Here is a 25,376-nt window from a genome sequence, read left to right on the forward strand (position 1 = left end):
TATTCAGGAAGTGTTTGTGTAATTCATAAGCATATAAAACCCATAAAATAGACTATTTTTTGCATCGCTTTGCTAGCATTGATCACCAGCAAATGTTTATGAAACTCACTTGCCTTATTTTTATTTTTTAAATACACTCTGCAATGGCGGATCACCTGTAGTGCTACAAGAACTCCCTGGGGGTTGGGGAGGGGGGTAGGATGGGGGAGGGAAGGGTTTCACATTTGCCAATGCACTATAGTTTTGAGAATTAAGGTATATAATACGACTACAGTAAAACACTAAGAGAATTTTAACCATAATTGACTTGCTGACTGGTACTCCACTTTGTTTCAGAATTAACTCTTGATGACGTGCCACAGAGATGCCCAAGTACCACGTACTGCAGAGGCAGACTAGCCCCACGACCTGCAGAGGCAGGCTAGCCCCAAGTGACGCAGACTAGTCCCACGTGCCTCAGAGGCAGACTAGCCCCAAGTGCCGCCCCACATGTTGCAGAGACACCTGAGTAGCAAATGCCGCAGAGGCGGACTGGTCTCGCGTGGCGCGGAGGTGGACTGGTCCCGCGCAGAGGCTCACTAGTAGTTCTAGCAGCACGTGGCATCAGTGTCGTCTGAAGTGAGATCTTTCCAATCAGCCCTTTGGTGTGCAAAACAGGGAACCTCGTTCCCAGGGTGAGTGCACACTATAACTTCACACTCTGAGCGGCCGTCTGAGCTGTAGCATCTGATCATGTAAAGTTATTAATCACTGGCATCACTCATACTTGAAGTGGAAGCATCCAGCTTGTTGGCAGCATTACCAGTACAGTTTTACTACAAAACAGTGACACTTGCAGAGAAATGTTTTGCTCCTGCTTTCAAGGATGGCAGTACACTAACTGAGCACAGTGGGTCTTTCCGTGCATATTTGAAGCGTAGTATTCTCAGACATGTCGGTATGCCACATCACCATAATAACATAAACTGCCTCTTACCAACATGCACTCCTTAGGCACTTGAGTAGAGGACGTTGGCAAACTGCAGTGGCTGGAAAGTAGCCCTGCTGCTGAACCCGTTCGCACAAAGTCACTTAAAAATATACAGTGAATGACTTTCGCATAAATTCCACCTGTGCAGCATTCTTTTTCTCGGTTGGCCTAATTCATGCAGCCCGTGCATCACTGTCACCAAGATCTATGATTAGAATGATCTTGTAACTGTAGGAGGCTGGCCTGGTTTGTAGTGGGTACCTTGGGTACTTACACCTTAGGCCAGGTCCAGTGATCCCTTATTAGTGAAATGTAGTAGTGTTCTAGCAACTAAGGCTATAGCAGAGCAGCTTAGGCTGAACCAGGAGACACCCAAAGCTCCTGCAATACCACGTATAGTTGTACAGTACTTATACACAAGTAAAGACAATACTTAGTGTTACCAAAAATAAAGGTAGTTTGAGTGACACAAGGCCAAAAATATCTTTGAGACAATACTCCTTCTGGAGGTACGTATTATACACAATATATACACAAAATATCAAAATAAGTCATTAGACATAGGATAGTCTATGACCCATGAGGGTCTCCAGCGCCTTGAGACCCTCACGGGTGAGTAGCGCGCTCTACAAATGTTTTTGATTGATTGATAGTGCAAACAATAGGAAATGCTGTGCACGAAGGAATTTTGCACATAGTGTACAGAAGCCTCAGGAGGTGAAGAAGGCGCGGTGCACTGGGGTACTGTCGTACATGGGGAAGGCAGGCTCTTACCTCTGTCAAATTGGGCACTACAGGACCTTAAGACAGTCTGTGTCGAAGGGGTCCACCACCTGTGTTCCAAGGAGCACTTTGGTTGCCAGGGGAGGAGTCCAAGAAAACCGGGCGTCACCTTAGAAGGAGCCTGCAAGAGCAGGGAAGTAACTCAGTTACTCGACGGGAGATTTCTCTGGTTCTTCTGGTGCAGGATGAAGACGGGAGTCCCCAGAGCGTGCACACCTTGGAAACTGTTGCAGTTGCTGACTGGAGCTGAAGTTGCAGAGGAAAAGTAGCCCTTTTGGATACTTTGTTGCTGTTACAGCATTTCTTGGAGCGGGCTGCGGTGGATCCGAGGTCAGAGGCTGAAGAAGTAGTTGCAGAGGATTCCTGAAGGAAACCTGCAAGCAGAATCTGAAGAGAACCCACAGGAGAGACCTTAAATAGCCCTGAGAGGGGTATTGGCTACCTTATCAGGTAAGGACCTATCAGGAGGGGTATCTGATGTCACCTGTTGGCACTGGCCACTCAGAGGCCTCCAGAGTGTCCCCACACCTTGGAAAACAAGATGACTAAAGTCTGGGACACACTGGAGGGGCTCTGGGCACCACCCCTGGGGTGGTGATGGACAGGGGAGTGGTCACTCCCCTTTCCTTTGTCCAGTTTCGTGCCAGAGCAGGGACTGGGGGCCCCTGAACCAGTGTAGACTGGCTTATGCAAGGAGGGCACCATCTGTACCCTTCAAAGCTTTTCCAGAGACTGGGGAGGCTACCCCTTCCCAGCCTGTAACACCTAGTTCCAAAGGGAGAGGGTGTAACGCCTTGCTCCCAAAGGAAATGTTTTGTTCTGCCTTCCTGGGACTGAGCTACTCAGACCCCAGGAGGGCTGAACCCTGTCTGTGAGGTGGCAGCAGCTGTAGCTGCAGTGCAAGCCTCAGAGAGCTGGTTTGGCAGTACTGGGGGTCCATGGTGGAGCCCCCAGGATGCATGGAATTGGCTCCCCAATACCAGGTTTGGAATTGGGGACAATTCCATGATCTTAGACACCTTACATGGCCATATTTGGGGATACCATTGTGAAGCTATATGTAGGTATTGACCTATGTGTAGTGCACGCATGTAATGACGTCCCCGCACTCACAAAGTCTGAGTAATTAGCCCTCGACTGTGTGAGGGCACCTTTGCTAGTGCAAGGGTGCCCTCACACTTAGTAACTTTGCACCTAGTCTTCAGTAAATGTAGGTTCGACATATAGGTGACTTATAAGTTACTTAAGTGCAGTGAAAATGGCTGTGAAATAATGTGTGCAATATTTCATGCAGGCTGCAGTGGCAATCCTGTGAAAAGGTTTGTCTGAGGTCCTTATAGGTGGCAAAAGAAATGCTGAAGCCCATAAGGATCTCCTGGAACCCCAATGCCCTGGGTACCTGCATACCATATACTAGGGACTTCTAAGGGGGGGGGGTCCAGTGTGCCAATTAAAATTGGTAAGTGAAGTCACTAGTCTATAGTAACAAATTTAAAAGTGATAGCATAAGCACTGAGGTTCTGATTAGCAAAGCCTCAGTGACACAGCTAAGCACTATTCACAACACACACAGGTCACAAACCATGAGCACTGGGTTCCTGACCAGCAGGATCCCAGTGACACAGGCAAAAACATGCTGACATACAGGTAAAAATGGGGCTATCATGCCAAGAAAGATGGTACTTTCCTACAGTAACAAAAGCTTCTAAAGTTGGCAACCGTAGACTAGTTGTCATGTAATGCAGTGGTGTAATGAAAATGGAAGGTACCCCCATGCACAGAACATGGAGGGGGGGGGGGCCCTCCGGACTGATGCCAGGAGCTTTGCTGAGGGGGCTGTCTTGAGCTCAGGGCCCCTCCCACACCCCGGGATCTTTGTTACGCCCAATGTAATGTTAAATTCAGAGATGCTTTGTGTGTAGGTCTCCTCTGCACATCAGAATGAGCATACCTCTGCGTTTGATGTGTTTATCTAGTCCCACTGTTCCAGCTTTGCTTCTTTAGCCCTTTTTTGTGCCATAATCCTGGTTGTGTTCAGCCACTTTTTCTGCCTTGGTCCTTTTTGAGACCCGTTGCTTTTGTCCTGGCCGCGTCCCACCGCCTTTGCTGCTTTTGTCCTGGCCGCGTCCCACCGCCTTTGCTGCTTTTGTCCTGGTGGCGTCCCATCGCCTTTGCTGCTCTTGTCCTGGCCGCATCCCACTATCTTTGCTTCTGTTGTCCTGGTGGCGTCCCATCGCCTTTGCAGCTCTTGTCCTGGACACATCCCACTATCTTTGCTTCTGTTGTCCTGGTGGCGTCCCATCGCCTTTGCTGCTCTTGTCCTGGCCGCATCCCACTATCTTTGCTGCTGTTGTCCTGGCCGCGTGCCATTGACGTTTGTCCTGATTGCGCCCAACCATCTTTGCTACTGTTGTGAACACGTTACATTGCCTTTGGAGCTGCTGTCTTAGCCCCTTTCTCTCTCTTTTCTGTATATGTCCTCAATGTATCATGTCCTATTCTTGTTTTGGTTGCATTCCAGAACGTTATTGTGTGTTCTAGGGCTTATCCCACATCCACTTAACAATCCTTACCCTGATTTTTTTCATGATGTTTCCTGGCCCAGATTTGTGACCCATACACACACTCTTGTGTTGAAGTGATACATAATTGTTCCTTTCTCACAGCTTCTCTAAGTCTGCTCCTGCCCTGTTCCTTTCTCACAGCTTCTCAAGGTCTGCTGCTATCCTTTTACTACCCACCCCTTGTTGAGGTCTGTTCTGGCCCTCTTCCTACACGGCCATTGTCGAGGTCTGCGCCTCCATTGTTCCTACCCGCACCTGGTCGAGGTCTGTTCCGGCCCTCTTAATACCTGCACCAGGTCGAGGTCTGTTCCGGCCCTCTTCCTACCTGCACCAGGTCGAGGTCTGTTCCGGCCCTCTTCCTACCTGCACCTGGTCGAGGTCTGTTCCGGCCCTCTTCCTACCTGCACCTGGTCGAGGTCTGTTCCGGCCCTCTTCCTGCCCGCGCCTGGTCGAGGACTGTTCCGGCCCTCTTCCTACCTGCACCTGGTCGAGGTCTGTTCCGGCCCTCTTCCTACCCGCGCCTGGTCGAGGTCTGTTCCGGCCCTCTTCCTACCCGCGCCTGGTCGAGGTCTGTTCCGGCCCTCTTCCTACCCGTGCCTGGTCGAGGTCTGTTCCGGCCCTCTTCCTACCCGCGCCTGGTCGAGGTCTGTTCCGGCCCTCTTCCTACCCGCGCCTGGTCGAGGTCTGTTCCGGCCCTCTTCCTACCCGCGCCTGGTCGAGGTCTGTTCCGGCCCTCTTCCTACCCGCGCCTGGTCGAGGTCTGTTCCGGCCCTCTTCCTACCCGCACCAGGTCGAGGTCTGTTCCGGCCCTCTTCCTACCCGCACCAGGTCGAGGTCTGTTCCGGCCCTCTTCCTACCCGCGCCTGGTCGAGGTCTGTTCTGGCCCTCTTCCTACCCGCACCCGCACCAGGTCGAGGTCTGTTCTTGCCCTCTTCCTACCCGCACCAGGTCGAGGTCTGTTCTGGCCCTGTCCGTACCCTTCTCCAGGTATGCTGCTTCCCTAGTCTGTTTCTTCTCTGCTGTGTTAAATATCCAACCTGCATCTGGTTCTGCTTTGTTTCTGTCCTCTCTCATTGCTTTTCTTTTTTTTTTTTTTTATAAATCCTTTCTCAGTATACATCATGCCTTATGTAGATTTCTCATCTTGCTTCGTTCTTATATCCCTAGCCGCCCTCTTCCTCTTCTCAAATTAGGCGATTTTCTGGTTCTTCTCCCCATTTCCACATCTCATACAGCTTAGGTATCTTGTTAAATCCTGGGATGAGTAAAGATTTCACCTAAAACTGGAATTTAACTTTTGTCAAGGATCGAAAGAGTTTTGGCAAATGTGTTGATGTGGACGCTTTTGCCCACCCTGGAATATTGCTGAGGGGGTAAGAGTAATAAAACTGGGCACAGGGTTACAGCTTGTTTTTTTCCCCTTTCTCTCTGTAAAGTAATTTTGCCTCCTTGCCCCCCCCCCCCCCCCCCCCCAAAAACCATCCCTGCTTACTGTTCAGTGCCAGGATGGGTTGGTGGGAGGAAGTGGCTGGCCCATGTGCTGCTGTTTGCTGAATAGGCAGGGCTACAGCCAGCTTTGATTGTGTGGATGCTGTGAGAAACTGGCACCTTGTTGCGGTATCCCTCCATTTTTTGCGTGGTTCCTGCATTCAACTTGGACTGCAGTGCCCTGGGATCCTGCTAACCAGGTTCCCAGTGTTCTTTCCATAAAACATTGTAAAAGTAATTGGATACTGTAGGAGGCTGGCCTGGCTTATAGTGGGTATCTGATGGTACTTACACCATGTGCTGGGTCCAGTTATCCCTTATTAGTAGATTAGTAGTGTTCTAGTAGCTTAGGCTGATAGAGGTAGCTATAGCAGAGCAGCTTAGGCTGAACTAGGAGACATGCAAAGCTCCTACTATACCACTTACATCCTATAGCACAATATCATAAGAAACACAATACTCAGAGTTACTAAAAATAAAGGTACTTTATTGTAGTGACAATGTGCCCAAAATATCTCAGAGGATATACTCCCTTAGGAGGTAAGTAAAATACACAAAATATACACACAAACCAAAATCAGGTAAGTAAACAGTTAGAAAAGTAGTGCAAACACTGTAGAATACAATAGGATGCAATAGGCCTAGGGGCAGCACAAACTGTATACTCTGAAAGTGGAATGCGAACCACGAATGGACCCCTAGGCTAGTGTAGAGGGTTGCTGGGAGTGTAAGAAAACACTAAGGGTGTCCAAGATACCCCACCCCAAGACCATGAAAAGTAGGAGTAAAGTGATACTACTTTCCCAGAAATGCACTAAACTCGTGATAGGAGATTCTTCAAAGACAGCAAGAGATTGCAACGCACTGAAGACGGATTCCTGGACCTGAGGACCTGGAAAGGAAGGGTCCAAGTCCAAGACTTGTGAAAGTGTCGGGGGGGGGGGGAGGAGGCAGGAGCCCACTAAATTCCGGATGGAAGTGCAAAATGGCTGCCTCCGGATGGAAGAAGCTGAAGATTCTGCAGCAGTGAAAGGTGCTAGGAACTTCTCCTTTGTGCAGAAGATGTCCCACGGAGTGGTGGATGCAGAGTTGTTTCTTTGGAGAAAGACCGCAAACAAGCCTTGCTAGCTGCAAAGGTCGCGGTTGTAAAAAGAAAAAAAAAAAGAAATAAAATGGTGCTGCCCGGGTCCAGGAAGGACCAGGATGTCTGTCGCCACTTGGGAGAGGAGACAAAGGGGACCCTCAGCAACACAGAGAGCCCACACACAAGAAGGCAGCACCCGCAGACGTACTTGAACACGGGTTCAAGAAAACTGAGCCTGGCGGTCATCTTAACCCTACAAAAGACAGTCCCACGAAGCCGGAGGTCAGCTCAGCGAGTTGAGCAATGCAGGACAGAGTGCTGGGGACCTGGGCTAGGCTGTGCACAAAGGATTCCTTGCAAAAGTGCACAGAAACCCTAGCAGCTGCAGTTCACGTGGTGCACAGGATTACTGTCTGGAGAAGGGAGGCAAGGACTTACCTCCTCCAAATTTGGACAGTTGAACCACTGGACTGTAGGGGTCACCTGAATCCAGCTCCTGTGTTCCAGGGGCCACGCTCGTCAGGATGAGAGGGGTCCCAGAGTACCAGTGACGTTGAAGTTTGGTGCCTGCTGGAGCAGGGGGAAGATTCCGTCAACCTACGGGAGATTTCTTCGTGGCTTCAGTGCAGGATGAAGGCAGGCGGCCCCCAGAGCATGCACCACCAGGAAACAGTTGAGAAAGCCTGCAGTATTAGGCGCTACAATGTCGCTGGTAGTCGTCTTGCTACTTTGTTGCAGTTTTGCAGGCGTCCTGGAGAAGTCAGCGGTTGATCCTTGGCAGAAGTCGAAGAGAGAAGTGTAGAGGAGCTCTGGTGAGCTCTTGCATTCAGAATCTGAAGAGAAACCCACAGGAGATATCCTATATAGCCCTCAGAGGAGGACTGGCTACAGAGAGAGGTAAGCACCTATCAGGAGGGGTCTCTGGCATCACCTGCTGGCACTGGCCACTCAGAGGCCTCCATTGTGCCCTCACACCTCTGGATTCAAGATGGCAGAGGTCTGGGACACACTGGAGGAGCTCTGGGCACCACCCATGGGATGGTGATGGACAGGGGAGTGGTCACTCCCCTTTCCTTTGTCCAGTGTTGCGCCAGAGCAGGGACTGGGGGTTCCCTGAACCAGTGTCGACTGGCTTATGCAAGGAGGGCACCATATGTGTCCTTCAAAGCATTTCTACGCCTCCTCATCCCTTAACACCTATTTCCAAAGGGAGAGGGTGTAACACCCTCTCTCAGAGGAAATTCTTTGTTCTACCTTCCTGGGACTGGGCTGCCCAGACCCCAGGAGGGCAGACACCTGTCTGTGGGTTGGCAGCAGCGTTAGCTGCAGAGAAAACCCCAGAGAGCTGGTTTGACAGTACCCGGGGTCCATAATGGAGCCCTGGGGATGCATGGGATTGGCACCCCAATACCAGATTTGGCATGGGGAGGACAATTCCATGATCTTAGACATGTTACATAGCCATATTCGGAGTTACCATTGTGAAGTAACATATAGGTATTGACCTATATGTAGTGCACGCGTGTAATGGTGTCCCTGCACTCACAAAGTCCGGGGAAATTGCCCTCACACTTAGTAACTTTCCACCTAACCTTCACTAAGTGAGGGTTCGACATATAGGTGACTTATAAGTTACTTAAGTGCAGTGTAAAATGGCTGTGAAATAATGCGTGCGTTTTTTCACTCAGGCTGCAGTGGCAGTCCTGTGTAAGATTTGTCTGAGCTCCCTATGGGTGGCAAAAGAAATGCTGCAGCCAATAGGGATCTCTTGGAACCCCTATACCCTTGGTACCTAGGTACCATATACTAGGGAATTATAAGGGTGTTCCAGTGTGCCAATTAGAATTGGTTAAAATGGTCACTAGCCTATAGTGACTATTTTAAAGGCAGAGAGAGCATAAACACTGAGGTTCTGTTTAGCAGAGCCTCAGTGACACAGTTATGCACTACATTGGTATAAACATACAGGCCACAAACTATGAGCACTGGGGTCCTGGCTAGCAGGGTCCCAGTGAGACAGTAAAAACACCCTGACCTATATTCACAAACAGGCCAAAAGTGGGGGTAACAATGCTAGAAAGAGGCTACCTTCTCACCGATGCACCTTTTAGCTGCCACTATAAGTCCCTAGTAAAAGGTACTTAGGTACCCAGGTCATGGGGTACTATGGGTAAGCCCCTGAGGACAGTAGCACTGATTGTGCCACCCTATAGGGCCATGCATCCAGATGCACCCAGCACAGCCATAGCAGGCTGGGTGTCCTAGTGCAAACCTAAATGCAGACTCGACACCGTCCACCCTACACTGCATTTACTATGGGTAAGACACCCCTCTAGCAGGCCTTACAGCCCTAAGGCAGGGTGCTCCATATTATATTGGAGGGCATAGCTGCATGAGCAATACGCCCTACTGTGTCCTTGCCAAACCTTGGAAATAGTGAGTGAGCAGAGCAGACATTTTAATGTATATTCTGGACACTGGTCAACACGAGTTTCACAGCTACATAATGGCCACTCTGAACCGTGGGATGTTTGGTATCAAACGACTCAGAATGATAAACCTTAGAGATGCCCCCTCCAAAAGCTCACTATCCTGGCATGGTTGGTGACTAGTCCCATCCAGCCTGCTCCCTCCAGAAAGCCAATCCACAAACCTTGGGGGAGAGCCCTGCCTCTCTGGTTTGTGAAACAAAGCCCTTCCGGGTGGAGAAGCGGACACCCCCTCCCTCAGGAATGTGCACTGCCCTGGCAGTGAGCTTCAAAGGGCTTACTGCCCTTGAAATGCGATCCTCGGGCCTGCTGCTAGCAGCCAATGGCCTCCCCCTTTGCAAACCCCACTTTTGGAGGGAGCAAAGGCGGGAAACCACGCAAAGGGTAGGAGGAGAGGCGTCATCTAGCATGCACCACCCCTAAGTTGTCTGCGAAGGTGGACCCTCAGATTCAGTTTCTTCCATCTTGGAATGGAGTAAAATAGCCAGTCAGGTTTAGGGAAGTGACCCTTCCCGCAGGAAGTGATCATTGTATTGGGTGTAGCCACCTAAGGGTAAGTGTCCCATTGGACACTACCAGGTTCCCCCTAAAATGCCAACTAAATTGAGTATTTAGTGGTCTCCCCTAGAACAAGTAATTGGATTTGAAAAGACAAAGAAGACCGGCACCAAAGAAGATCCAAAGCAATAGAACTGTGGACCTTCTGCATCAAGAAAAGGTGCCAAACCCTACCTGCTGCACCCATGACCTGAAAATCACTGCTGCAGAGGAACTGGACACTGGACTGACCCCAAGAAACCCAGGGGACCGCCATGCTTCAAGAATCACCCCAGATCTCCTTTGTGAGTGGAGGCACCACTCAACAACCAAGCAAGAACCAACAAACTGGTGAGGGTCACTTCACCGACCGGCTGATATTTGTGTAACTGGAAGTCGCAGCCGGTCCCGACGACACACCGAGAACCGGCTGGCCGTGACCTTGTCGCGTGGGCTCTCGTTATCCTAAATGAGACTACTGGATTTCTAGGTAGCAGGATCGTTCCTGGTGTGGGGGACTGAGTCTAACCCACTTGGAAGTACCTTTGTCACCCTAAATCCGGTTTTGCTCCGGCTAACTAGCAGTGCCTCATCTCTCCATGGGAAAGGGAGGATTGGGCAGCCGAGCGCATGACATCTTAGAACTTCTCATGGAAGTCGTGGTCACTCAGATCCAAACCAGCTCTCTCATTTACTGTATGATCTCCTATACAAATGACAAAGGCAGTTTAAGTTTTATAGATTGTTTTTAATAAAACAACTGCATTTTAGATAATAAGGCGTGAGCCGCAATAACCAGAACCATACAACACAGTAGGATTGAAATAGTCACTATGAGAGTGAAACATAAAAACAACGCTATCATGGTGTTAATAGATTCTATTCTCTCTCAGTAGGTTATATTTCGAGCACAGCATGTTAAGCTATTAACTTGCCTTTCAGATTCCCCTGAAAGCCATCAACCCTCATACCTGAGCAAAGGCTGGTGATCTGGTTCAGCATCTGCAACGAGGCAGTCAGTGTCTAGTTGTGGTTCCCTGGTCGGAATCTCCTTCTTGCGTGTATTAGGACAAGGAAGTGTTTTTATAACTAACATGTCAGTGTGATCACAAAATGTCCCTACGCAAGAATGTATTCAAAGACTAAACTCCTACCACGTCTATCGGCAATGTACCAGACTGTATCCTTGACTGGAGCCCAGAGTGAGCAAGAATGTGTTATTGAGAACTCCAGCTCTGAAGTAGGCTAAACAGTGTGATATAAAAAATAAAACAAGACCGTAGAACTGGCTATTTGGAAAATAACAGTACGAAGCTGAATAAAAATGCATTTAGAGCAAAGTGCACAAAGGCTCAATGCTGCAAGCAAAGAAATACAATACACCTGGGGCAAAGTGCTCAAAGGCCTAACGCCTGAAGCAAACGCAAACTACAAGTGTGCCAAGTTTGGTGGCACTGCGCCCTTAAATGGCCGAGTCAAACCAATACCCTGGGTACTGGTAGCTGATGTCAGGCAACCAGAAAACCAGCTCCCTCAGTGCTTAAAAGGGATTAGGAGGAATCAGTTGAGGGACTTCAGGAAAACCCCGAACCTCCAGCCAGAATGCCCCCTTTGTCCTGTAAGCAGCCCTCGGAGAGACACCTCCAGCTCCAAAGGACTCTGTTGCGCACAGCTCCTGGATTTCCAGCTTGCCCTGCATACGACCACCCTGCAACGAGGAACCAGCAGTGCTCCACGGGTCCCCAAACCCTTGCGACCTCGACAGCCCATCTTCTAATTTGCAAACCAGCTCTTTTTCCAGGTGGCCCCTCCAAGTGGCCCTGTGCCTGTGCCAAGAGACTTTCCCGCTCTGCTCCCGCCGGAACTATGAGCCTCCCGAGGCTCTCCAGCTGGCTGTGCCCACCGACTGCTGCGACCATGCAGCAAAAGAAGAGACTGGTAACACAACTGTATGATTTTTAATGCATTTTTTAAAGTGACTGTCTATTGATTCCTATGGTGCGTAATTACACACAGAAAGACTAACTTTATTAAAACTTTGAAAAGTCATATCTCTAAAAGTACTTAACGTATCTTACAGATCTTGGTGTTCGAAAATATATAAAAGTCTGAAGTATTTTTATAAATTCTGGTCCTGAGTTATTCATTGAGTGTGTGTGCTGCATGATTGATATTGTGAGTACAACAAATACTTAGCACATCTCCTGGATTAGCCTAACTGCTCGACCCGCTACCTTTCAAATTGGAGCATTAGGTGGTCTAATTTTTACCTCTGGAAACCGTGTGGTTGTCTGGACCCCCTGCACAATGTCTAGTTTTTCACACTATAAAGAGGGCCAGCGTCCTACAGATACAATCCGTGAAGGGTGTAGGAAAGTACCCTCTTTTTGGCATGGTTACCCCCACGTTTTGCCTGTCAGTGTGTTTTGTCTGTGTTTACTGGGATCCTGCTTACCAAGACCCCAGTATCTATGCTCTCTCTCCCTCTGGATTTGGTTGTCCCTGATTTTTAACACCCCACAGTTGGCATACTGGTGTCCCCATGTACGTCCCTAGTATGTAGTACCTGGGCACCCAGGGCATTGGGGCACCTGGGGTTCCCCATGGGCTGCAGCATGTATTATGCCACCCATGGGAGCCCATGCAAAGTTTATCTGCAGGCCTGCCATTGCAGCCTGTGTGAAAGGGTGCATGCACCCTTTCACTACAGGTCACTGCACCAGGTCGCTGTAAGACACCCTGTAAAGAAATGGCTCCCTGTTGCAGTTACCCCCCACTTTTTGCCTGATACTGATGCTGACTTGACTGAGAAGTGTGCTGGGACCCTGCTAACCAGGCCCCAGCACCAGTGTTCTTTCACCTAAAATGTACCATTGATCCCACAATTGGCACACCCTGGCATCCAGATAAGTCCCTTGTAACTGGTACCTCTGGTACCAAGGGCCCTGATGCCAGGGAAGGTCTCTAAGGGCTGCAGCATGTATTATGCCACCCTAGAGACCCCTCACTCAGCACAGACACACTGCTTACAAGCCTGTGTGTGCTAGTGAGAACAAAATGAGTAAGTCGACATGGCACTCCCCTCAGGGTGCCATGCCAGCCTCTCACTGCCTATGCAGTATAGGTAAGACACCCCTCTAGCAGGCCTTACAGCCCTAAGGCAGGGTGCACTATACCATAGGTGAGGGTACCAGTGCATGAGCACTGTGCCCCTACAGTGTCTAAGCAAAACCTTAGACATTGTAAGTGCAGGGTAGCCATAAGAGTATATGGTCTGGGAGTCTGTTTTACACGAACTCCACAGCACCATAATGGCTACACTGAAAACTGGGAAGTTTGGTATCAAACTTCTCCGCACAATAAATGCACACTGATGCCAGTGTACATTTTATTGTAAAATACACCACAGAGGGCACCTTAGAGGTGCCCCCTGAAACTTAACCAACTATCTGTGTAGGCTGACTGGTTCCAGCAGCCTGCCACACTAGAGACATGTTGCTGGCCCCATGGGGAGAGTGCCTTTGTCACTCTGAGGCCAGTAACAAAGCCTGCACTGGGTGGAGATGCTAACACCTCCCCCAGGCAGGAGCTGTGACACCTGGCGGTGAGCCTCAAAGGCTCACCCCTTTGTCACAGCCCAGCAGGGCACTCCAGCTTAGTGGAGTTGCCCGCCCCCTCCGGCCACGGCCCCCACTTTTGGCGGCAAGGCTGGAGGGAACAAAGAAAGCAACAAGGAGGAGTCACTGGCCAGTCAGGACAGCCCCTAAGGTGTCCTGAGCTGAAGTGACTCTAACTTTTAGAAATCCTCCATCTTGCAGATGGAGGATTCCCCCAATAGGGTTAGGATTGTGACCCCCTCCCCTTGGGAGGAGGCACAAAGAGGGTGTACCCACCCTCAGGGCTAGTAGCCATTGGCTACTAACCCCCCAGACCTAAACACGCCCTTAAATTTAGTATTTAAGGGCTACCCTGAACCCTAGAAAATTAGATTCCTGAAACTACAAGAAGGACTGCCTAGCTGAAAAACCCCTGCAGAGGAAGACCAGAAGACGGCAACTGCCTTGGCTCCAGAAACTCACCGGCCTGTCTCCTGCCTTCCAAAGATCCTGCTCCAGCGACGCCTTCCAAAGGGACCAGCGACCTCGACATCCTCTGAGGACTGCCCCTGCTTCGAAAAGACAAGAAACTCCCGAGGACAGCGGACCTGCTCCAAGAAAAGCTGCAACTTTGTTTCCAGCAGCTTTAAAGAACCCTGCAAGCTCCCCGCAAGAAGCGTGAGACTTGCAACACTGCACCCGGCGACCCCCACTCGGCTGGTGGAGATCCGACACCTCAGGAGGGACCCCAGGACTACTCTAAGACTGTGAGTACAAAAACCTGTCCCCCCCTGAGCCCCCACAGCGCCGCCTGCAGAGGGAATCCCGAGGCTTCCCCTGACCGCGACTCTTTGAATCCTAAGTCCCGACACCTGGGAGAGACCCTGCACCCGCAGCCCCCAGGACCTGAAGGACCGGACTTTCACTGGAGAAGTGACCCCCAGGAGTCCCTCTCCCTTGCCCAAGTGGAGGTTTCCCCGAGGAACCCCCCCCTTGCCTGCCTGCAGTGCTGAAGAGATCCCGAGATCTCTCATAGACTAACATTGCGAACCCGACGCTTGTTTCTACACTGCACCCGGCCGCCCCCGCGCCGCTGAGGGTGAAATTTCTGTGTGGGCTTGTGTCCCCCCCGGTGCCCTACAAAACCCCCCTGGTCTGCCCTCCGAAGACGCAGGTACTTACCTGCAAGCATACCGGAACCGGGGCACCCCCTTCTCTCCATTCTAGCCTATGTGTTTTGGGCACCACTTTGAACTCTGCACCTGACCGGCCCTGAGCTGCTGGTGTGGTGACTTTGGGGTTGCTCTGAACCCCCAACGGTGGGCTACCTTGGACCAAGAACTAAGCCCTGTAAGTGTCTTACTTACCTGGTTAACCTAACAAATACTTACCTCCCCTAGGAACTGTGAAAATTGCACTAAGTGTCCACTTTTAAAACAGCTATTTGTGAATAACTTGAAAAGTATACATGCAATTTTGATGATTTGAAGTTCCTAAAGTACTTACCTGCAATACCTTTCGAATGAGATATTACATGTAGAATTTGAACCTGTGGTTCTTAAAATAAACTAAGAAAAGATATTTTTCTATATAAAAACCTATTGGCTGGATTTGTCTCTGAGTGTGTGTACCTCATTTATTGTCTATGTGTATGTACAACAAATGCTTAACACTACTCCTTGGATAAGCCTACTGCTCGACCACACTACCACAAAATAGAGCATTAGTATTATCTATTTTTACCACTATTTTACCTCTAAGGGGAACCCTTGGACTCTGTGCATGCTATTCCTTACTTTGAAATAGCACATACAGAGCCAACTTCCTACACACCCCTATGGCAGACCCTCCTAACCCAAAGAGCAGGGTGCAAGTGCGTGTGTGTGAGGGCACCCCTGTAAGAGCAGAGGTGCCCCCACAAACTCCAGCCCTGTTTTCCTGGACTTTGTGAGTGCGGGGACGCCATTTTTCCCGTGTACTGGACATAGGTCACTACTTATGTCCAGCTACATAATGGTAACTCCGAACCTGGGCATGTTTGGTGTCAAACATGTCAGAATCATACCCCAGTACTGTTTCCAGTATTGGTTGTATGATTCCATGCACTCTGAGGGCTCCTTAGAGGGTCCCCAGCTTTGCTCCTACCACTTTGCAGGGCTTCCCCAGGCAGCCCGTGCTGCTGCCATCCTACAACCTGGTTTCTGCCCTCCTGCTGTTTGAACAGTTCAAGCCCAGGAAGGCAGAACAAAGGATTTTCTTTGGGAAAGGGGGGGTAACACCCTCTCCCTTTGGAAATAGGTGTTTCCTGGCTTGGGAGGGGTAGCCTCCTCAAACCACTGGTATGCTTTGAAGGCCACATTTGGTGCCTTCCTTGCATAAACCAGTCTGCGCGAAACTGGACAATTTAAAGGGGATTAACCACTCCCCTGTCCATCACCACCCTGGGGTGGTGCCAAGAACTCCAGGTGGCCACTTGATTCTGCCATCTTGAATCGAAGATGGGCAGAGGCCTCTGGGAGCATCTGAGTGGTCAGGCAAGTGACTTCAGAGTCCCCTCTTGATAGGTGGTCACCTTGCTAGGTGACCAATCCCCCTTCTAGGGCTATTTAGGGTCTCCCTCCTGGGTGGCTCCTCAGATTCGACGTGCAAGATTCCTGCAGGACTCCACTGCAACGTTTACTTTGACTTCTGGCCACTGGAACTGCAACTGGATTTCGCAGGAACCTACAATCTGCAGCTCTGGCAACATTGTTTCCCCGGCTCCTTCCAGCAACTGCAGCATTTCCCTGGCTGTGCATCCTCTGAAGGCGGCAAGTCTTTAGTCTGCACCAAGAAGCAAGAAGGAATCTCCCTTGTAGTGAAGGAGTCACTCCCATGCATCCGCAAGCACCAACTGCAACGACGACCGTCAGCGTGAGTCCTGTCTCCTCCAACTGCGTGGATCCTGCAACACAGGTGGCGGTTCTGAGTGGTCCACTCTACCAGCAGTACAACTTTGGAGGTGGTGAGTTCTTGCCTCTCCTTGCAGGACAGTACCCCTGTGCACTGACACTTGCAGCTTGCAAGGCTTGTTGGCTGTTTTTCTGAGGGATCTTCAGGCTCTGTGTAGGCCCAGCCACCAGCACGCTTCCCTCCAACATGTGGTCTCCTGTCTGCTTCTCCAGCGACGTGGGACTCCTTTCCCGGTGTGCTGAGTGGGCCTCACTGCGACTCCTGTGCCTGCTGCTCCAGCGACGTGGGACTCCTCTCCAGGTGTGCTGTGGGCCTCACTGTGACTCCTGTGCCTCACTGCGACTCCTGTGACTGCTGCTCCAGCGACGTGGGACTCCTCTCCAGGTGTGCTGTGGGCCTCACTGCGACTCCTGTGCCTGCTGCTCCAGCGACGTGGGACTCCTCTCCAGGTGTGCTGAGTGGGCCTCACTGCGACTCCTCTGCCTGCTGCTCCAGCGACCTGGGACTCCTTTCCCGGTGTGCTGTGGGCCTCACTGCGACTCCTCTACCTGCTGCTCCAGCGACCTGGGTCTCCTCTCCAGTGTGCTGAGTGGACCTCACTGCGACTCCTGTGCCTGCTGCTCCAGCGACGTGGGACTCCTCTCCAGGTGTGCTGCGTGGGCCTCACTGCGACTCCTCTGCCTGCTGCTCCAGCGACCTGGGACTCCTCTCCAGGTGTGCTGTGGGCCTCACTGCGACTCCTGTGCCTGCTGCGCCAGCGACGTGGGACTCATTGCCAGGTGTGCTGCATGGGCCTCACTGTGACTCCTCTACCTGCTGCTCCAGCGACCTGGGACTCCTCTCCAGTGTGCTGAGTGGACCTCACTGCGACTCCTGTGCCTGCTGCTCCAGCGACGTGGGACTCCTCTCCAGGTGTGCTGTGGGCCTCACTGCGACTCCTGTGCCGGCTGCCTGTGAGTTGCCTGTGGGGGCTGCATCCACGACTTCTTGCTCTCCTAACTGCTGGGGGTTGCCTGGGGCGCCCCTCCTTGGGTTGAGTCCCCTTGGACCATCTTGGTCCGCAGCAGCTCCGCAACGTCTCTTCTGTGACTGTTGGCTTTGCCAAGGATTATTGGTGGTTTTTCCACACCACTGGCGGACTGCAGCTCTTCTTTTGACATGTGACATCGACTGCATCACTTCTGGAACTCTTCCTCTGCTCTTTTGCTGCATAGCAGACTCCTGGTCCTGACCGTTGACCTGGTCCTGCACCTCCAAAAGGGTGGGTATGGCTCCTGCCCCAACCAGACAACTGGAACTGGACTTTGTCCCCTTCATTTTCAGGTCCTCTGTCTGGATTCATCTTCTGTTTCTTGCAGTCTTGCTTGGGTCTTGCACAGTCCTTTCACAAAGTTTATCTGTGGGTTTAGGAAAAACCAGGCACTTAGTTAGCTCTTCTCTCCTGGTCGCTGGGGAGGGGGGGAGAAGGGGTGGGGGGGCGGGGGTCCAGGGGGCACTCTGATACTTACATTTTGGGGTTCCTAGTTCCTCCAGCTCCCCTCCACAGATTCCACTTACCTGGGTGGGGGTCCGTCATTTGCATTCCATTTTGTTTAGTATATGGTTTGGGCTCCCCCTAGGGTCACTGCTGTCTATTGTTAGTGCACTGTCTCCTGTTTCTTTCTATGCTCATTTCTGACAACTAAGGTGTATATAATACTGTGTTCACTCATATGCTAGTAGAGTATTGTCTACATAGTACGTTAGTATTTGTGTCACTAAAATAAAGTACCCTTATTATTGCAATACTGTGTGGTTCTTTCATGTATGTAAGTGCTGTGTGACTACAGTGGTATAGGAAGGGCTTTCCACGTCTCCTAGATAAGCCTTGGCTGCTCATCCACAGCTGCCTCTAGAGAGCCTGGCTTTCTAGACACTGTCAACACAACACTAATAGGGAGTGCCTGGACCTGGTATAGGGTGATAACACCATAGGTGCTCACCAGATACCAGACCAGCTTCCTACAAAGGGGACTTGGGCTTGCTCTGTTGCGGTGAGGGTTGGGCACTTGTGGCTTCATGAGTTGTTAATTCCTAGTAGATAAAATGACCCTGTATTATATCACACCTGGGTCTTCTACAGGTTAATATTGTTCCTATTGTAGAGAAAATATGTGCTGCCTGGAGGTTTGGTGTGTGGAGTCCTGGCATAAGTAAAGGTTTCCTTCGCTTCAGATTTAAAAAAAAAATAGTTTGACTAACAAGGTAGTTTGAGTGTATCATAAAGTTATTACTGTGTGACTATTGCAATTTTTCGTATCTACATATTCAATTGTTTATTTTTTCAGAAAAACTGATTAAGAAAGGGAAGAAGGAAAAAAAGCTGAAGAAGTCGGTAAGACCTTAGACATTCGTGTGTGGCCCTGGGGGGGAGGGTGGGTGGTGAGTGGCCACTTGCTGTTTATTGCCCCTATACAGGAACAAAAAAAATCAAGTTGTGACTGTGTGCCTCCGCGTTGCTGCGGCTTGCCTTATGACAGAAGACCTCATGTCTGTTGTTTTTGCCCTCTGACAGTTTTTTGAAGAGTTGGCTGCTGAGGATAAGCAAGTCCTTGTGGAGGAGACGGCTGCGAAGGAGAAAGAGCAGCAGCTGCAGGTAAGATGGGGCTGACTTTGACCTCATCCATGTCTCTAGTGATCCCTCGTGGGAGGCCTCTGTGAAACCTGCTTCACGCTTCTCTTCCCCACAGCTGAAAAAGAAACGCGACAAGCGTAAAGGCAAGAAGAAAGAGGAGGAGGATGAGGAGCAGATGGTGGTGGATCGGATTAAGAAGCTTTCAGTCCAGGCCAGCGATGAAGAAGGTGGGTGTTGAAAAGTCTGTTATTGATTGGTTTGATTCCAGATGGAGTTGCTGATACATCAGAGCTCTGCATGTCTTGATTGGTGCAGGCAATTGCTCCTGCAATATAGTTTTAAAAACATTTTATTGGTATGTTTTAACAGTAGACCATTCATTGCTCCACAATCTGCTGCCATTACATGAAACATTTATACATTAATGTAATTGCAATTCAGTCATTCGTGGAGGGAGACTAAAAACCATTGGAACTTGCGTCGTGTCAGATGATAATTGTATCTGCTACTAGAGGAGACAGAAGAAAGGGTGGAAACGCATGTCAGAGTAGTGATGGATACAGAGGTGGTAGAAACGCAGGTCTGAGAGGAGTGATGGATACCGAGGTGGTAGAAACGCAGGTCTGAGAGGAGTGATGGATACCGAGGTGGTAGAAACGCAGGTCTGAGAGTAGTGATGGATTCAGAGGTGGTAGAAACGCAGGCCTGAGAGTAGCGATGGATACAGAGGTGGTAGAAACGCAGGCCTGAGAGTAGTGATGGATACAGAGGTGGTAGAAACGCAGGCCTGAGAGTAGCAATGGATACAGAGGTGGTAGAAACGCAGGTCTGGGAGTAGTGATGGATACAGAGGTGGTAGAAATGCAGGTCTGAGAGTAGTGATGGATACAGAGGTGGTAGAAACGCAGGTCTGAGAGTAGTGATGGATAGAGTAGTGATGGATACAGAGGCGGTAGAAACGCAGGCCTGAGAGTAGTGATGGATACAGGGTGGTAGAAACGCAGGCCTGAGAGTAGTGATGGATACGGAGGTGGTAGAAACGCAGGCCTGGGAGTAGCGATGGATACAGAGGTGGTAGAAACGCAAGTCTGAGAGGAGTGATGGATACCAAGGTGGTAGAAATGCAGGCCTGAGAGTAGTGATGGATACAGTGGTGGTAGAAACACAGGCCTGAGAGTAGCGATGGATACAGAGGTGGTAGAAACGCAGGTCAGAGTAGTGATGGATAGAGAGGTGGTAGAAACGCAGGTCTGGGAGTAGCGATGGATACGGAGGTGGTAGAAACGCAGGTCTGGGAGTAGCGATGGATACGGAGGTGGTAGAAACGCAGGCCTGAGAGTAGTGATGGATACAGAGGTGGTAGAAACGCAGGTCTGGGAGTAGCGATGGATACGGAGGTGGTAGAAACACAGGCCTGAGAGTAGTGATGGATACAGAGGTGGTAGAAACGCAGGTCAGAGTAGTGATGGATACCGAGGTGGAAATGTTAGCCACGCTATCCAGGGTGGATTGCTCCTTCAGTATGTTGCTCACCGGCAGGGTAGGTGTCTGTTTAGTGGCAGTGGTAAGTGGATGTGCTTCCGTTTAGTGTAACCTTTGTGCGTCACGTGGGATATCTCTCAGCGCACTCAGTATGTACACCCTCATGTGAGTTAAGCTACTTGTCTTCAGGTCACTTGTTAGATAAATAATACATTGATTTATAAAGGGATATAATTTCAGTCAGTAGCAATAAAAGGGTGTTTTTCGCTTTCAATTCAAGCCTTAAGAATATTAGATGAAAGTTTCAGAATGGAAATGTGTGCCACGTTTCTTTATGACAGAGGAGAAAATAGTGCTTAAATGAGTGGTTGGAAATTGCAGTGTGTTTTTGCTCAGTAATTTGGTCTTGTGATCTTCCATTCTCACTTCTATCTACCTTTGTGTATTTTTAGATGTGGCTCCACTTCCTAAAGTTGGAAAGAAAAAGAAGGTAAGCTTGTCACTGGTGGGCCATCTTCCTCAGTGCCTAAAAATGTGGCCTTTAGTTGGAGTTCTCTGCAAAGTGCTTGTGGTCCTTGAGATGTTGCAGGGTTATGTCTTTGTTACATCAAAAGCACCCACTGTGTAAAACGTGCAGCTACCCACCAGCTGTCCTCGCTCCCAGGCTAAGGCAGGACGAGGGTCAGTTAGCTGACACAATAGCAAAACTAAGCGAGGGAAAGCGGGAGCTCCTCCTTAATACTCAGAATACAGTACGTGTGCGAGCCTCCAGGGCATGAGCCAGCTCACTCCGAGAGTACCCTAGATGGAAGAATCTGATTTGATTCAGTCCTGTCTGGATGATTGGAAATGCCTTTTTTTCATACCCGCTATGTTTTATATTAGAGGACATGTTGCGCTTATAGGTTGCTGGGCTCACCCGCAGAGGGCACTGGGCTCATCCACATTTATGTAGTGTGCTTCATCACCAAGTCTCTGCTCAACCGTGGACTGAAGTCCATGGCGAGCATCACAAATATATTGAAGCAATGATGGGTGGTCTAAGTGAATCAGCACTTAATGGGGGCCGATCAATATTAAAACTGGGTAGTAGTAGTTGAAAGGACTTTTTTTTCAGATGTTCCCTGTCACCAGATTGAATGCTTTGTTTAAAGCTAAAGAGGTTGATTATGGTCCTGCGTGGTCAAGAGTTTCTGCTGTTCTAAAAAGAGGCATGCCAGACGTCTGGCGCATTTGTGAGGAGTAGAAAGACTCTTACGTTTTGTGAAACTACAGTCCTTTGCCAGTCACCTTATAAGAACAACGTACCAGGTTGGTTATTTACTTTACACTGGTCTAATGCTTTTTTCTAAAAGTAAAATAAAGACATTTCCTTATGAAAAATAAGGCATAATTAAGTCCGCTGACACACGAGAATAATCGTATTTCTTTGTGCTGTGGCTAAGCAGATAGCCGTTAGCGTGCACACACACGTATGGTGGAAATTAAATCATACAGTCTTTCTGAATAGGCATGCCAATTGTTTGTGAGAAGATGTGGGAAGGCGTATATCTTTTGTTGCAGAACCGCTTCCTGAGAGTACTGGTATCCTGAACCTTTATCTCCCCCAGAAAGGTTTCTGCATACATACGTTTGTTTTTGCAGGGGTGTTAAGCTACTACTTAGTAAAGTCGGTCTAAGCAGTTATCAGCTGTGGGCTGACTCCCAGAGACACTACGTCCACTAATCAGACCGGAGCTAAGTAGATAGTGATTTGTTGAGTATCCTACCAGCGGGCAGTAAACCTAAAACCTTCGCACCAGAGAGAAAGCTGCTTCTGCCGCTGCTTCAGTGGGATGTTTCCACTCTAGGCATTCGCGGAGCAGCTTCCTGGAACTCCTTCCATAGTTTTGATGCATGCACCTCGTTATTATTATTATTTTTAACTGAGAACTTGTGTGCTTTAGGTATGTTTCTAATTACGAAAATGAAACGTCATTAAAATTAACAGTATCGTTATTGTGTTGGGTTTTATCCTTGCATAGAGAGGCTTAAAATAAAGCTTTCTCATCACCACTCCTTAAATTAAATACATTTTATTTTCAACTACCCACAAGTGTCCCACAGGACAGGGACACAAAAGTCGCTGAAGAACCCCATGTAACACCACAGAAGATGCTCTCACGTTGCTGGAGGACCACGCAGAGGCCCAGGAGTTGCAGGAGGGAGTGCTGGGGGCTGGTGCTACACGTTGCCTTAATTTCCCCCGTGGAGGTGAAGCAAACAAGCCTTGGCAGCTGCAAAGGACGCGGTGCGCAGGGGTGCTGTCTTGCGTGGATTGGAAAGGACTTAAAACACCACAAAAGTGTGACCGCTGGTAGAGAGGACCACCAGTGATGCAGGATCCACGCCACTCAGGATGAGGGGATATCCATGCAGCCAGTTGTCGATGCAGCCAGATACCTGCAGAAGCAGTGGAGTGATGTCTTCACCCCAAGTGGGATTTTTCTTGTGCAGGCTGGAGAATCGCAGTCTTCTGAGAATGCTTGGCCGTGGAAATGTTGCAAAACTGGCAGGAATTCTGAATACAATGTTGCAGAAGAGCCTTTCTTGTGGATCTGCAGCTTGTAGGTTCCTGGAGTGGCCAGTCACAGTTCCGGAGGCCAGAAGTCGAAGTAGAGGTTGCAGAGGAGTCCTGCTGTAATGTTGCAAGCCTAATCTGAGGACCCACCCAGGAGAGAGACCCTAAATAGCCATGAGGGGGAGTGATCACCTAACCAGGTAAGCACCTATCAGTAGGGGGCTCTGACATCAACTGCCTGGCCTGGCCACTCGTATGCTCCCAGAGTTCCCTGCCAACCATGGAATCAAGGTGGCAGAACCCAGGGACCCTTTGGAGGAGCTCTGAGCACCACCCTTGGGGTGGTGATGGACGGGAGTGATCAGTCCCCTTTCCATTGTCCAGTTTTGCGCCAGAGCAGGGACTGGGGGTCCCTGAACCGGTGTAGACTGGTTTATGCAAGGAGGGCATCAAATGTGCCCTTGAAAGCATTGCCAGTGGCTTAGGGAGGTTACCCCCTCCCAAGCCTGTAACACCCCTCTCCCAAAGGAAATTCTTTATTCTGCCTTCCTGGGCTTGAGCTTCTCAAGCAACAGGGGGCTGAAACCTGTCTGAGGGGTTGCAGCAGGTTGGGCTGCCCAGAAAACCCTGTAAGACAGGTGGTAGCAATGCTGAGGGTCCTATTAGGAGCCCTCTGGGTGCATGAAATCGTACATTCAATACTTGCAACAGTATTGGGGTTTGATTCCGACATGTTTGATACAGAACATGCCCAGGTTTGGAGTTACCATTATGTAGCTGAACATGGGGAATGACCTATGGCCAGTACACACATAAAATGGCGTCCCCGCACTCACAAAGTCCAGGAACATGGATCTGGAGTTTGTGGGGACACCTCTGTTAGTGCAGGGGTGCCCTCACACACAGGCACTTGCACCCTGCCCTCTGGGCAGGGAGGGCCTACCATAGGGGTGACTTACAGTGAATTGGTGTAGTGACCTGTAGTGAAAACTGGTGCATGCACCCTTTCACGCAGGCTGCAATGGCAGGCCTGCAAACCCCTTTGCATGGGCTCCCTGTGGGTGGCAGAATAGCTGCTGCAGCCCATAGGGATCCCCTGGGACCCTAGTGACCTGGGTACCTAGTTACCATATACTAGGGACTTACATCGGGGGACCAGTATGCCAATGGTGAGAACAAAAAAGATACAATTTGGAGGAGAGAGCAGAACTACTGGGGTCCTGGTTAGCATACTGGCAACAGGCAGAAAATGGGGGGTAACCATGCCAAGAAAAAGGACACTTTCCAACAGAACCAGCAGCATTCCTCCAGGCTATGGATGGCTTCTTTGCTAGGACATTGAATCCATCTGGTACAGCTGGAACTCCACTCGACTCCTTGATGTTCGTGCCAGTTCCAGACCTGTGGCACCAGTGCCTGCTCCTTCCTTCTCTCCAGTGCACGACTGTGCCATTTTGTACCTTGCTTTGTGGTTGACGCCACCACCTCCACCCGAGCCTCACTAGTAGACATCGACCCCACCACGTCTCTCTATGGAGCCTCCTACTCAGACGAGGTCCAGGAGGGAGGCTCCGAGACTAATCAAGGATGAAGACTACAGGCTGAGGATAAATGATCTCTTTGGCTCATAATCCTACCCCGTGAAACTGTATGCCTATGAAGAGGTTGGGAGAGACCTCCTCTTCTACACCACAGGACTCTTCTCTTCTAGTGCCCTTGACGTTTTGCTGGAAATAGATATGAAGTTACCTTTTGGACCCCCAACCTCAAAGGTGTCATTCAGTTCAGTGGTCAAGCTGCTGAAGAATTAGACCTACAACATGTGAAAATGAATGTCCTTAGACGTCCTGCTACCCTCCACCCATACTTCACAGTCTCTACTGCCCTTCAACAAGGCCTTAGCATGACCTATACTTGCAGTATGGGAGAGCCTTTCCATGCACCTGCGGTCAGTAGGCTGGTAGCCAGGTGTTGTTGCCCTGCTCCCGGAGCCCTTCCATATCTCCAAGTATTCATGACTGGATACTTGGGTTATTCAAAGCATCCCTTTCTTCTGGGCAGTTTGAAGGCACATTGCTCACAGTTCCCTTGGACGGGGAATCCAAAAGGCTTGAAGCATGGAGAAAATATCTTTTTGGCTGTAAGTATGGCCTCTGAGTCCTTAAAAATCATGTGCCTATTGGCTCATTAAATCCTGCCCTGTGGGAAATAGCCCAGCTGATTACACCACATATTCTGGAGGACATCATGCCCATTT

General features: G+C 49.9%; 1 protein-coding gene across 3 annotated transcripts in view; it reads left to right on the forward strand.

Moving 5' to 3' along the window:
* ABCF1 (ATP binding cassette subfamily F member 1) overlaps positions 1–25,376 on the forward strand; it is a 484,546-nt gene that overhangs the window by 24,643 nt on the left and 434,527 nt on the right. For all 3 annotated transcript variants that reach the window (XM_069241960.1, XM_069241963.1, XM_069241962.1), the window contains exons 2-5: positions 18,791–18,837; positions 19,018–19,098; positions 19,193–19,304; positions 21,012–21,049. In XM_069241960.1, coding sequence (XP_069098061.1) covers positions 18,791–18,837; positions 19,018–19,098; positions 19,193–19,304; positions 21,012–21,049 — 278 coding nt within the window. The remainder of the gene's footprint in view (positions 1–18,790; positions 18,838–19,017; positions 19,099–19,192; positions 19,305–21,011; positions 21,050–25,376) is intronic.

Source organism: Pleurodeles waltl, chromosome 6 (assembly GCF_031143425.1).
Source record: "Pleurodeles waltl isolate 20211129_DDA chromosome 6, aPleWal1.hap1.20221129, whole genome shotgun sequence".
In the NCBI taxonomy this organism is placed as follows: Eukaryota; Metazoa; Chordata; class Amphibia; order Caudata; family Salamandridae; genus Pleurodeles; species Pleurodeles waltl.